Genomic DNA, 15,502 nt, shown 5'->3' with positions numbered 1-15,502 from the left:
TTGCATTACTCTTTCGGAGGACCTCATGAACACGTTGGTGCAAGAAACGGTTGATTTCGTCGTAAAAGAAAACGACAGAAATATTGCTCTAAGTGAAGCCGCACAAGTGAACGAGACTCCGTCAATCGAAGGTGATGGGCAAGTGGGCAAGAGTGTCAATGTGCAGGAAATTGATAGTGACGAAGAATGGGTTGAGGAAAAGGATGAAGAAAGCGTCAATTGTGGAGCCAGAGATTCGTTGCTATTATCAGCTGATGATTTATTGGACACAAATATCACGATAACCTTTGCACCAAGAGAAGGTAGCCGTCCCGTATCTTTGCTATACGATGAAGATTGCGAAGAACTGTCCTTTCCTCGAATTTATGGAGGGCAGAAAAGGGACATTAAGGTCAAATGCAGCTATCAAGATATTGTAAAATGGGAATTGCTGTCTTCAGACAGAAGGTGCGCTAGTGACGTCACCAATCTATTTTTTAAATGGTTAAAGATTGAGACAATGAAACTCAGTCAAGCAATTCAAATTTGTTTACGCAAAACTAAATCTGCTGACGGGCGTGGCCTAACAGCGGGGACACTGAGGTTGGAAGGTGGAATTTAATCGCTACTTCATCATGACGATGGTTTCAGAATACGGGAGCCCCTTCGCAACTCCCCCGCATTTTGGCAACGAAAATCGAGGGACCTTCTGGCCATGGTGAGACAACTCGGAATTCCTTCGTTTTTCCTGACTGTAAGCGCGGCCTAAACCCGATGGCCTGAGTTAATAAATGCGTTGTTGGTAACTGCTGGCAAAAGTATAACGAATAACCAAGACATTGAAGCTATGGCTTTCAAAGATAAAGCCAAGTTGATTCAGGAGGACCCTATTACATGCGCGAGATATTTTGATTACAGATTTCAAGCATTATTAAAGTACCTCAGGAGCAAGGTTGGACCTCTGGGGCTAGTGGTGGAGTTATTATCGAGTTGAGTTGCAACATCGTGGGTCGCCTCATGTGTACAGTGTAATTTGGGTTTCCGGCGCTCCAAAATTAAAACCGGATGGTTCAAACACTGAAGAAGTCGAGACTTTTGTTGAGCGCTTCATTTTTTCCGCCAAATCAGAAAATGAAGATTTCGTTAACCTGGTTCCTCTTCAAACGCACAAACCCCCAAGAACGTGCAAGGTGAAACGGGGAGAAAAAACGATTTGTCGTTTTGGAATTCCTTGGCCTCCAATGCCGAGAAAATATGTACACGATCCTGTTTTAAGAAATTGAGCAGAGGAATACGGTGAATATATCGCATTGGAATATAAGAAAGTGGAAAAAGCCATAGGGCTTCTGACGACTGAAAATTCTCCTAAAACATTTGAAGAGTTTTTGCGGCCTCTTCAAATAACGGAACGGGTCTATATTGATTGCGTAACGCTCAATCTTAAGAGAAAAACCATTCTCCTGATGAGATCTCCTCTGGAAGTAAGAGTGAACGCCTACAACAAAGACCTTCTTAGATTATGGAGAGCCAATATGGACATTCAATTTGTTCTCGATGCTTACGCGTGCATTATGTACGTCATCGCTTACATTGGAAAATCACAGCGTGACATTTCCCAATTACTTATGGAAGCTATGAACGCCGCTAGGCAGGCGGGCTCTACTGTTAAAGAAAGGCTTAAAGTTATCGCCAACAAGTTTCTCACTGGTCATGAAATTTCCGCCCCAGAAGCGGCGTACTTATGCCTGCAGATAACCGTGTCTAAGTCTAGTAGAGCTACCATCTTTATCAACACAAATATGCCAGAGAAGCGAGTTCATATTCTCAAGCCAAAGAGTCTGCTTGATGATTTGCCAGAAGATAGTACAGATACTTTTTCGAAAGGCCTAATTGATCGTTACCCATTAAGACCAGATGATATGGAATCAGTCTGTTTGGCTGAATTTTCAGCTTGGTATGAATTCAATAAGAAAAAAGGCCGAGGTCGGCAAGTTTCAAGTCTAAAAGAGGATGAACGACATGATAGCGAGCCCGAATCTAATGTAGCTTCGGTTTGGATCGCTTTGAAACATGGCCATGGGTTTGTACGCAAACGTACACAAGCAAAAGTCCTCCGATACAGGAATTACAGTATCGAGAAAGACACATTGGATTTCTACAGAGAGCAAATTGTCTTGTTCTATCCTTGGCACGACGAGGCCACAGATGTTTTGGAAAAAGATTTCAAAGAAGTCTACGAAGCAAATCTGGAACTGATTTCGCGGAAAAGAAAAGAATTTGTAAATGAAACTGGTGAAGCCGACTTTGAAAGAGCGAGGGTAGAATTCCTCGAAAGTGAAGCTCAAGTAGATTTGGCTAATGTGCAACGAATACTAGAGCATCAAGATGAAAGAGATCGCCAATACACGATGGATGACCCAGAATTCGCCGTTCCGGCTTGCGTACGAGATGCTACGGCAGACATCGGACGGGAAATCCCCGATTGCCGTGTCCCAGACTACACAGTCGTGCAAACTGTTCGTATAGTAGAGGACAGTGAGTATGCCAAAATGGTACAGGGTCTAAACGTGAAGCAGATAGAAGTATTTGGCTACATTCTTGGGCATTTCAAAACTAAGCCCGACCAGTATCTCCGCCTATTTGTCACTGGGGGAGACGGAGTAGGTAAAAGCGTCCTCATTAACGCAGTTTGGGAAGGCGTCACTTGGTACTTTCACAAACAACCTGGAGCTGACAACTCCAACATTATTGTCTTGAAGTGCGCTTTCACGGGAAAAGCCGGTTTTAACATTGGTGGAACCACTTTACATACGGCTTTCTCGCTTCCAGTTAGCCAATATATACAGAGCTCTAGCTTTCCAATTAAAGGTTATTTTCCCCTACGACTTCAATGTTAACAAGTACAAAGGCAGTTCTCGTCGTGAGCGGACGTGTTTCTGTGAGCTCTCGTTAGGAACGCTAACCCTTGGTCTTAACCCTAAAGTAAACGCGGTCCAGGCTTTGGATCTTAGCTTTATCTTAAGTTTTATTTATTTATTTTATCTTAATTTTGACTAGTTATTATTTAACTTTAAATAATTAATTTTAACTATGCCTAAACATTGTTGTGCGGATTGCAAATTTAATGGAGGAAATCAGAGACACGGGGCTATGATACATTGCGGTATGTGTAATGTATGGTTTCATTTGACTTGTTTGAACATTAAAGACGAGGTAGCTGGAGCATTTTGGATGTGTGCGGGGTGTGTGTCAACCCTAATTAAGCTAAAACAATTTGCTGATGAGTTTTCTCAAGCCAAAGCATCTATTGATGAAAATCTAGACATTTACGCGGAACAAATATCAACTTTGTCTTCAAAACTTGAAATACAGCAAACAAGTATCGACGACCTTAAAGAACATAAAGATGAATTCGATACTGAATCAATTAGTAACCAACTTAACATACTGGACGAAGAATTCAAAACTTTTCGTGAATCTACCAAAACACAAATGCAAACATTGGAAACTACGTTGCGTGGGGAGGCAAATAAGGAGATCCACCTGACGGGAGCTTGTCCACTTGTTCGCAATGACAATATATCAGTAAGACCAAACATTAGCAACACTTTTCAGACTCAGACTTTTCCAAAAAAACTATATACTGATTTATTCATAAATCAAAGACCCAACACCAACAAGGATGTTGGTGTGGCACAATCTAGTCAGCCACAAATCCATAAAGGTTTCTTAAAACGAAAAGTACCCACACGGCCTGTTGGTAGAATGCCGGAAAGCAGAACTGAAAATTCACGTTTTAAAGGGGTATTGTCTCAAAATGATTACTTCGTCGGTAACTGTTCTCGATCAGCAACCGTTGAGACAATGAGAACCTTTATCATTAAAAGAAACATTAACGTTATAAACATAAAACTCTCTAGAAAATCTGAAGACCCTACATCAAAATATAACTGTTTTATATTTCAATCATCGTCAGGATGCAACGATATTCTAAAACCAGAACTATGGCCGTCTGGTATTTCCTGTCATAAACTATCTACCGTTCCTAACAACACAAGAGTATGGGGAATAAATGAAGACTCTGATGGAATCAGTCTATCAAATTCACCAACATCGAAGTACGTGTTATCAAACTGCCCAGCAAATTCATCCGCAGAAGAGGTAAAATTACATCTTCAAGATCTTGATGTCACAGATGTTACAGTATCAGAATTGGCTACTGTATCACAATGGAAGAGGTCATACTTAATAGAAGGCGGGCAAAAGTACGATACTATTATTTTAAATTTGGAAAATTGGCCAAATCCATTCAGAATTCATCGGTATCGAGAAACCAATAAGTTCAACGATGACCCAGTTATGGTCTGACTTGAGAACTTGTCTTCAAACGCCTCGGTTAAAAACAATGACATTACATCCAACAGTGAAACTAAATCAACTCGTGGTGGCTTGAAAATCGCTCATAATAACATCAGGAGTGTAGTACCTCATATTGAGGATATTATTTTCTTGCTAACTACCCATGACATTGATATTCTTTCTATAAGTGAAACTTGGCTTAAAACAGATATTCCAGACAGTCTAATTAAGATCGACGGATATGACGTAATCAGACTAGATAGGAGAAATAAGCGTGGCGGAGGTGTCTGTCTCTATCATAGGGATCATCTCAACCTTTCCATTGTCGACAATATTACGCAACATACAGACAAAGATTTAGAACTATTATGGTGTTTGTTAAAAGAAACAAACACTAAACCTCTTTTAATTGGAACATGTTACTGCCCCCCTTGTTTTAACTATGAAGAAACATTTGAAGAGCTAGATGCCCAACTCTTGCAGTTTCATAATATCTATCAGGATATCGAAATAATGATTTTGGGTGATTTTAACTGTAATTTCCTCCATAAACCAGTACTACCAAGAGTACGAGCGCTGAAGAAAACTCTCCTTAACTTTAAACAATTAATTGAAAGTCCCACACGTACAACCTTAACAACGCAATCGTTACTTGATCTAATTTTTACAACCCGTCCAGATAGAATCCTATACCAAGAAGTTATACAAACCGGTGCATCTGATCATGACCTAATTATGTGTATAAGGAAGAAAAAAGCTCCGCGTAAAGAAAAAGAGATTAGTTTTATTCGGGACTACAGAAACTTTGATAGTGAAGAGTTTGTAAAGGACTTAATCAGTAACCTCGATTACTTAGGATTAGAAAACATAGATGATGGTGTCTCTTCTTTACAAAATACTATAAAAAGCACACTTGACAAGTATGCCCCACTACTATCAAAACGCAAATTTATAAATAGCCCACCTTGGCTTTCCAATGAGATAAAACATGTTATGCACCTTAGGGATATGGCCAAAAAGAAATCTTTTAAACAACCATTATTTATTGATAAATATAAAAAATTACGTAATTTGACGAGTAACTTGGTTCAAAAAAGTAAAAAAGATTATTTTCATAAAAAATTAAAGGGTGGGGCTATGGAAATTGGTAAAGCCCTTCATGAAAGCCAAATCTAAATCTATTGTCATGATACGTAATAATGGAATAGAATATACAACTCAATTTGAGATAGCAAATAACCTAAACAGGCTTTTCACGAAAAATCCATGTATAATTAATCCACAGTTAATAATCGAATTGAATGATGTATGTAATTTAAAATTAGTAGAAGTATCAGAAAGCATGATTTTTACTTATTTAAAGAATTTAAAGTCTTCGAAAGCAACAGGGTCAGACGGATTGTCGAGTGACCTGATAAGGGGTCTAGCTATAGTAATTACGCCATTCTTAACTAAGCTAATTAATTTATCCATAAACAGTCACACCTTTCCAAATCAATGGAAAGATGCCAAAGTAGTCCCTTTATATAAAAAAGGTGACCCAACGGAACCTAATAACTATAGGGGCGTTTCAGTTCTGCCAATTCTTTCAAAGATCCTTGAAAAGATCGTATACGACCAATTGCTGGCACATGTTATCGATAATAATTTATTATATGAAATGCAGGCTGGCTTCGTACCAGGTCACTCGACGACCACGTGTGTCATGAACCTTTTTGAGACCATAATACAAAGTATAGAAAAAGAGTGGTATGTTGGAATTGTCTTTGTTGACTTGTCTAAGGCCTTTGATTGCGTAAATCATGAAATATTGCTTAATGAACTTAGATCATGCGGGGCAGATACGGGCACCCTTAAATGGTTCACTTCTTATCTTAGTCAAAGAACACAATCCGTAATAATTGGTAATACAAAATCTCAATCAATGACTGTATCTACAGGTGTTCCTCAAGGTAGTATCTTGGGGCCACTATTATTTAACATATATACGAGACATAATCACAAATGCTTAAAATTTTCAAAGTCTTTTGAATACGCGGATGACGATGCCCTTCTCTCGGTATCAGATGACGCTTCTAAATTGATCACTGAATTAGAATCGGACGTAATAACTCTAAAGAAAATGTTAGCCTCACGTGGCCTTATTTTTAATGAATCTAAAACTGTTTTTATGATTATTGAACCTAAAAAATTAAGAGGTACAACGCAAGACATAATCAAACTTGGGCCCCTAGATATATCACGGGTAAAATCATATAAATATATCGGAACCATCATAGATGAAAATTTAGATTTTATTGATCACATTGAATATGTACTAAATAAGGTAAATAAGAGACTCTGGCTCGTCCATCCACTTTATAAATGTTTGAACATTCAAAGTAAAATTACGCTACATAAATCTATGATCCAACCCATCTTTAATTACGGTAATTTATTTTACAATATAGGCCCCAAAAAATACTTACATAGACTTCAAATTATACATAATAAATGTGCCAAATTAATATTACTCCGAAATAAGAGATCATCTGCCACAGAGGCTCTTAAAAACCTAAATTGGATGACCCTATCTCAAGAATATGAATATCAGCTATTAGTACTAATGTATAAAATCTATAATAATCAAATGCCAAAGTATATCCTTGATATGTTTCATTTAGTCGATCATAACTATAATACCCGCATAAATCTTAAAACCTTTGTTCTGCCATCAAAATTAACGACAACCAACTTGAAAAGTCTAAAAAACAGGGGAATCCAATCTTGGAATAACTTACCATGTGATATAAAAAATATAGCTAACATTAATGAGTTTAAGAGAGTAGTAAAACAGTATATTTTTAATGTTTAACAATTAATTTAACTAATGGACCCCTTTGTAAACCAGTTTCGACTGAACAGGGATATCCAATAAAGCTTTAATTATTATTATTATTAATACGGAGGGCCCATGTCGAGAATGCAGTCGGAAACTCTGAACAAAATTAGGGTTGCCTGGAAGGACCTCAAACTGATAATTATTGACGAGATTTCAATGGCCGAAGTTGGGATACTCACGAAGGTCAATTCTTGGTGCCAAGAGATTATGAGATCACAAGAATCCTTCGGTGGACTATCAGTTTTGGTTGTTGGCGATTTTAACCAGCTAAAACCAGTAGGCGATAGTTACGCATTTCAAATTCATAAAGCTCGTGACACCCCTTATGCTGAATTTCTAGATAATAATCCGCAATGGAAAGAATTTAAGGTTTTTTTCTTGAGTGAGATCATTCGTCAGAAGGAAGACAAGGCATTCGCCATGGCTCAGAATCGAATGGCAATAGGAAAAATGGAAGTCAGTGACGTTTCACTAATCAAGAAACAGCAGGTGAATGTAAAAGGCGACCCTCATCTCGACGCCATCATCTGTATGCTACGAACAAAGGCGCGGCAGATTTCAATGAGCTACGTCTCAGTCAGTTCAATACTGAATTTTGCGATTCTTTGGCTTTCGATAACGTGAAAGGAGACTTTCAAGCGCTTGTGCGAAAAACTATCCTGGATAGAGCGAAACAACTGAAGCCCAGTTCCACTTACGGATTGAGTGAAAATATTCGCTTGCAAATCAGTGCTGGGCAAATGGTTACCAACAACATTGACATTCAAGATGGAATTGTTAATGGAGCCACTGGTAGAATACGTCAAATTTACTACGGAGTGCTTCCAGATGGGGTTCGTGTTCCTATTAGAGTCTGGATTTCTTTGACCACGAAAGGGTGGGTAAAGATATTAGGGCTAAAAGTGCCGCTTTGATTGTCGCTTCTAAGGCCGAGCCTTCGTGGACTCCCCTTGTAAAGACGGTGAGGTCATTTACGCTTCGACACTCGAATAAAAACGTCACTGTGTCTAGGAAACAATTTCCCTTACAAGTGGCAGAAGCAATAACCATTCATTAGAGTCAGGGTGATACCTACAAATGCGTGTTGGTTCATACCAACATAAACCGAAAAATGCAAAGGTCAATGTTGTACGTTGCTTGCAGCCGAGCCACTTCCGCTCAGGGGCTTTATATCAATGGCGATTTTGTAGCACCCGAACCTCTAAAGGACAACTACATCGTCAAAATTGAAATGGAAAGAATGGAAAGAGAAGGGCAGCTCTTCGTGTCCTCATTGCTTTCACGACCAGTTATGTTTTTCCATAACCCCGAGTCTTTAAGGGGTCATTTGCAGGATGCCAGACGTGATGATTTCATTGTCAGTGCTGACTTGCTTTTGTTTGTGGAAATTCGAGCGAAAGAGCAAGATGATTTAAGTATCCCTCAATTTGAGAATTTTGGAGGCATTTTCTTGCCCGTGAACGCTCCCGAAGGACGATCTTATGGATCTACTATTTATGGAAATAGTAAAGTGACTGAACAGACTTTGGATTGTAAAGTCACTCGTGGTCGGCTTCCAAATGGGCAGCCATCGCCCTTAGCCCGCCTTGAACGGATTTGGCTCGATTGCAAATTGGCAGGCGAGTAAATAGCGATAGTACTGTTGTACAAATCGCCTCAAGCAAGCTTGAAACTGGTGTTAGATGATTTGACTAGGCTGTTTTCTAAAAAGTACGATCCAACCGTACCCACTTTGGCCGTGGGGGATTTTAATGTTGACTTTTTAGTAAGGAAACAGGCATTGACAGAGTTTTTTTTGCCTTGGCAAATTGAACTTATGCCAGGATTGAAGAACAAGGTTTCAACCAATAAAGGGAGTCAGCTTGACTTAGCCTTTGGAAACCCGTTGCTAATCCAAAAATATAGTGCTGATTATAGAGAATCGACCTATTCTTTTCACAAATCGATTTTTGTTTTTAGAAAGGTTTAAGACAAGCCTTAAAATGCTTAGAAAATGGCATTCGATAAAAGTAAGGGAGATCACTCAGAGGGAGATGGCATAATAAGCATATTCATTTGATTATGCTTTCTCGGCCTTTAGAGAGTGATGTGTATACACGTGATCGAGATCACTCAGAGGAAGAAAACATTTGCAATTGATTAAATTCTTTTAAATAAGAAAGGGAGTGGAAAATTGGGGGAAAGATGTGATCAGAGGTAACAGGCAAACGATATATTCCTTTAATCCCTAGCCCCACCTACGTCTTCTAAATCTTGCTGGACGGGGCTAGCGTTATTGGAAAAACTGAAAGCGCCACATATTCTGCTTATCAAGACAAATATCTCTTGCTAACTGTTCTATACCTTCTTGGTCGGGGGTATAACTCCTTCTTACTTTACCAAAACTGAAATCATTTTAGTCTTTAAGCTCATTCAGCCAAGATGACCGACAAAAATACTCAAACTGTATGTCCGAAAAATGGTTGGGCCAAGCTCGAAGTAGAGATCGGGGAATTTGGCAGGTGCCGAATTCAATAAGAAAGTTGTTTTGGCTAAACCCCAAAGAAAAAATAATAATTTAATTAAAATATTATCGTTTTGTTATTTAAATAACGCCGAGAAAAAAACGGTCATATCGGCGCTGGTAGTTACCAAAGTGGCACACGGTTACGCCGATCTATCGGCGGCCGTTATGGCTCAATATTTCGCTTGGAAATCAAGCATTGACTTGCGAAGAACGGTATTTAGTTTCCACGTGAAGCTTGGAAGCTTTTTAAATTTACAGAGGGAAAAATAAGCCAAACTTTTACACCTAAAATTTCTTTCATTTAAAGAGAGGTAGAAATTTCTCTCTTTATAACTCTGATGTTTCATAACTAAAGTGACCATACGTCCCGTTTTCGCTGGGACAGTCCCGTCTTTTTTTAAACGTTGTCCCGGTGTCTCCGAAGAATGCCTTGGGACACTAAAAAGTCCCGTTTTCTCGAAATTGTCCCAGTTTTGATTATCGCGCGGTTTCTTGTGCACACATCCGAATAACTACTAGTAACTAGCGCCATCTTTTAAACTGTACTTACTACCATCATCTTTTAAACTCTACTTACTACCATCCAAATTTTGTAGTCTGCTCAAGATTTCTTCAAGGTGACTTGTGTAGTTTTTCTAGTGAAGAGTGAGTCTTCTTTATTCAAAATGCCTAAAGGCAAATGCGTATTTAACGACAATCTTAAAAGAAATACCCTTTCATAAAACAAGCAAGTACTCCTTCAGATGTTCGATGTGAACAATGCCATTCAGAATTTAGTGTATCTCATGGAGGTGGAAGCGACATAGAATATCATTTAAAAACAGAAAAGCATGCGAAAGCCAAACAAGCTGTGGCATCAAGCTCTAGAATGGTTAACTACTTTAAGAGTACTTCGACTCCAACTTCCAAAGACATGGATGTTGCTGCAGCTGAAGGTGTCTGGGCTTACCACACTATTCAAGAAAACCACAGTTTTCGCTCCAACGACTGCGCTTCCAAATTAATACAGTTATGGTTTGAGCCTAAATTCAGATGTGCCCGAACCAAAACGGAAGCGATCTTAACTAATGTTTTAGCCCGTAGTGCAGCTAATGAATTAAAAACCCATTTATCTGAGTCACACTGCATCTCAATTTCTACCGACGCATCAAATCACGGCTCAAACAAAATATTTCCTATTTTGGTACGTTACTTTCGACCATACGAAGGAGTGAAGATAAAAATCTTGGATTTTCAAGAACAGGCTGGTGAAACATCGGAAATTATAGTGAATTATCTGACATCGGTTCTTACTGAACACAATTTATCATCGAAAATTGTCGCGTTTTGCGAAGATAACACTAATTGTAACTTTGGAGGCGCTCAAAGACGAGGTGTTAATAATGTTTATCACAAATTAAACTCAACTCTGAACCGCAAATTGATTGGTATTGGCTGCGGAGCGCATATAGTTCACAACGCAATTAAATCTGCAGCAGATTGTTTGCCTTTTGATACTGAATGTATTATTGTAAAAATATATTCATTTTTTTATATTTACACAGTCAGGGTAGAGGTGCTTAAAGATTTTTGTGAAAATGTTGGTACTGAATATGAAAAATTGTTAGGTTACAGTAAAACAAGATGGCTTGCGCTAATGCCTGCAGTTGAGAGAGTCTTAAAGCTGTATCAGTCTTTAAAAAGTTACTTTTTGAGCATTGAGAAATGTCCTAAAATACTGAAAGAGTTTTTCGAGAACCCACATTCAGAACTATGGCTTTATTTTATCCATGCCCAAGCTGCTACTTTTCATCAAGTAGTTTTGAAAATTGAAGGTCAAAACATTTCTTTTATTCAAGTGGTCCAGCAAGTAAATGACTTGAAGGACAATTTGATGACTAAACAAAGGAACAACTTTCTACCGTACACAGTTAGAACACTAAATGCGCCGCTGCAGCAAAGCGGGTTAATTGAAGAAGGTTTCGTGCAAACTACAGCTTCAAGTTTTTACGAAACATGTCACAAGTACTTAGGGCAGTGGACTTCGTTCTATCAGGAGTTAGTTATTTTTCAATGGGCTAATTTATCAAGAGTGCTAGAGTGGGAATTGATTCAAAAAGTATTGGACTCCCTTATTGAAAAAGAACTCATCAGAAGTGACCATGATGCCGCTGATGTACAATTATGTGATGAATTTTCATTACTTTGTAAATATGTCACACCTGAAAAATTTTTAGAATGGAATAGTTTGAGCCTATCTGTTGAAACTCGTTGGGTGGAGCTTTTCAAATATTTTAAAACGAACAATTTAGATCACAAGATCTTGAGTATAATTGTTCAATATATTCTATGTGTGCCTTGTACAAATGCACCTGTTGAACGAGTGTTTTCTCAAATGAATAAGCTCTGGGCAACTGAAAAAACACAATTGCAAGTTCCGGTCCTGAAAGCAATGCTCATTACAAAAGTTAGCATCGACATGACTTGCCTAGAGTATTATTCCTACTTAAAATCATCACCAGACTTCCTTAGACAAATCTGTGCATCCGACAAATATAAAAAAGACAATAAAAATAACTAAAACCCTTAAAAAAATAACCAAAACCCCTAAAAAAATAAAAATAATTAAAACTCTTAAAAAAATAGTAACTAAAACCCCTAAAAAACCAAAATAATTAAAACTCTTACAAAAATAGTAACTTAAACCCTTAAAAAATAAAAAAACTAAAACCCTTAAAAAAATTTAAGTTCTATTCATTAGACCGTATAATGAAACTCTTCGTTGTGTTTACTAATTACTTTGATCCGAATTTTATAAGTTTGTGTCTAGTGTCCCGGTTTGGGGTAAAAAATAAATGGTCACTTTATTCATAACTCTACCCTATTTGGTTTCTTCCCCCCCTTTTTCCCTGCCCCAATAAGCACCACGATCGCTCTTTACTTATTATTATTTATTTTTTGGCTTCAAAATATTTTAAAATTAGTTTGCGCTCTCTATGATGAAACATTTCAATTGTAGACATTTTATAATATTCCTTTAATAAATATGAAGGTATTCAATTATGTATGGTTTTCTCTTTTAGGGTTGATTTCAAGTTTGATATCTTCCCTGCTGTGGAATCCACCGTGTTCACTTCAACACCAAAGAAATATATTGAATACCAGACTTGCAAACTCAAAATTACGAGAAAGTCATTGATCTTAAATGATTCTTTTTTTAACAGCATCCACCGTTAAAAGATTTCAACCGGACGCCGCAACATCCATGTATATACATTTATTTTATCTTAACATTTACCGAAGCTCTCAATCATTGTCTTTACGTTAAAGGGTCAATGTTAAAAAGCCGAAAATAATAACGCTGGACGATGACGAAATGGATGATGACATGGATGGAATTTTTTATAAGATCTATGGAAATGGCTGAAGCACAAATTGTAATTGTGCTTCCACTAATATTTCGTTCCAAATTTAACTAAGATATGCATTATAAAGTCACTAGAGAAGCAGGAAAAGGAGGAAACGAAACGAAAAGAAAATGTGGAGGAAGAGAAAGCGAAACAAAACATGGAGAAAGACAAGGAGAAAGAAAAATCAGAGGAAGAGAAGGAGAAAGAAAAATCAGAGAAAACAGAGGAAGAGTAGAAATAGGAGAAAACGGAAAAAGAGAATATGGAAAAAACTTTTCAAACGTTATTCAAATAAAATTTTTATTTCAACATTTATGACTTACTCTGTATTCTAGCAGGGTCACATTTATATTATTTTTCAAGGTTGCAGCCGGTAATTGAGTTAGGATCGCTGCATAGTACTAAGACGCTCTACCATTGTACCATAAAGACTTGATAGATACTAAGTTTTCTTCCTTTAGTTTAGCCAAAGTGTCGGGGCGTCGTTATTTTTAGTTTGCGGGGTCGGTAAGGCCCAGCCCTTGGGCCATCTTTTTTTTTGGAATTTGATTTAGGCATAGTTACACTTCTTATTTTTATTCTCACGTTGAGATGTTAAGGGTTCTTTAATTGAATTTTAAGAGTAGGGTTTATTTAATTATTTATTACATTTAGAGCCTGTACAGGGTGTTTCTGTTAAGTCTACCATATATTAAAGCGTGCATGTGTTCTATTGTGACTAAAGAGCTACTGAAACGACAAGCGAATACGAGAAACTTTTCGTCACTTTCCCTTGTAGGGGGAATTAACGTATCCGTCTTTTACTAATTCCTACGTATTCCGAAAATCTTGGAAAAAATGTCTTAATTATGACAAACCATTTTTAAAAACCCTATGACTTTTGACGATTGGTATATATATAGGCTTACAAGACGAAAGGTCATAACCTTTTCCCTCCCACGAAGTGCGCGCGCGTTCTATCTCCCGTCTTCGGTGGTATAGTAAACGGAGTTGTAGTAATATGGGAGAGCTTTTGGCTGGTCATCGGTTGCGTATGTCTACCAATTTTACGTTGTACAAAGGAAATGGCTAGTCCCAAGACAATTAGAAGGGAAGGCGACATGGGATAGCGATTTTATCTACGTTTCTGGCTCCAGCCAGTCGTGGGTAAACGGGTTAAAATGTCAACTTAAAGAAGGGTAAGAGAGAGAAGAAGCTAAAAGTACCGCTCCCATTTTTCATGGTCCCTTCTTTACAATTCACCTTGTTGGCTTGAGGAAATAAAATAGGAAAATTTTACGCGAATAGACCTTAAGGGACAGTCCCTTTGTAGAGGCTCAAAGTTTTTCCTCTTGTTGGTGTCAACCAGTTTACTGTACCAGTTTTTAGCATTAACTAGCGGGTTTTTTTTTTGGGCAACTTAAAATTTGACTATTTACTCGGAAATGGCTAGTCAAAATAGGTGAATACTATAAATATTATTCCATTCTATTTCATTAATTTGTTCTATAATAAATATGTGTTTCTTTGCAAGTACTGTAACCGATGATGAAAAAGACGAAATTTTAAATAATTTGGAATATGATCCAAGGGACGATGAAAGATTGAGGTCTATGAGGAGAGTGTAATAGACGAAAACATTGATCTTGAAATGGAAAAGGAAAATGAAGAAAATGAAATGCTAGAGCATGCAATGATATTGTTTGAAGGTGCACATGGACTGTTGCAGTATCCATATCCAGTTCCATGCTGGAACGAAGGAGAAAATCGGCTAGAAAATCAAGCCAACACAAACGAAGCTATTAGTGGCGGTGAGGACAGCGAGGATGAAGGGGTTGGAGGTGATATGTTTTAAAAGAAAAAATAAAGACTTAAGTTTTGACATTTAATACATTCATTGTCAGTATTGAGCCTTCGATTCCACATAATAAAATTTATTTCACCTTATTATAGTTATTAAGTTTTTCATTTTATTATATACGGTTATAATTTTATCACTGTTTAGAGTAGGGAATCGAGTGACTATTAACTCTGATTTTATGCACTGTAAATCATTTAAGCATTGTAAAAGATAGCGCTATTCACTCATTAGGGTAAGGTATAGAGATGTTATCCACTCATAAGGGTAGGGTATAGAGGGGCTATTCATTCGTACGATGTGGCTACTATTACGAGCCCTTGGGCCGTCTTGTGTTTATACACGCTATGGCTTGGACTTAAACGAGTGGGGGAAGAGGACCTGGCCTGCAGTTCAATACCGCAGTTACCGACTCTCACGTGCTTAATTCGCGGACGTGTACAGTCGCGGAAATAAGTTTCGAATCATTTTCAATCGACGATAATTTCATTATGTGAATGTTAAGATTAGATAGACATTTGTTTTTCGAAAATCGGAAAATATTATCGCTT

General features: G+C 37.7%; 1 protein-coding gene across 1 annotated transcript; it reads left to right on the top strand.

The window, feature by feature from the left end:
* The first annotated feature begins 10,150 nt into the window (after positions 1–10,150).
* LOC149650563 (uncharacterized) lies at positions 10,151–13,102 on the top strand. The gene has a single exon (XM_089849158.1). The coding sequence runs from the start codon at positions 10,594–10,596 to the stop codon at positions 12,283–12,285; it is 1,692 nt and encodes a 563-aa protein (XP_089705284.1). The 5' UTR covers positions 10,151–10,593; the 3' UTR covers positions 12,286–13,102.
* Positions 13,103–15,502: the final 2,400 nt, after the last annotated feature.

This window comes from Phalangium opilio, unplaced genomic scaffold, assembly GCF_054372755.1.
Source record: "Phalangium opilio isolate 3A_F unplaced genomic scaffold, DU_Popi_V2 ptg000086l_1, whole genome shotgun sequence".
NCBI classification, from domain to species: Eukaryota; Metazoa; Arthropoda; class Arachnida; order Opiliones; family Phalangiidae; genus Phalangium; species Phalangium opilio.
The sequence above is the reverse complement of the archived record's forward strand: the minus strand, read 5'-3'. Positions and strand labels throughout refer to the sequence as shown.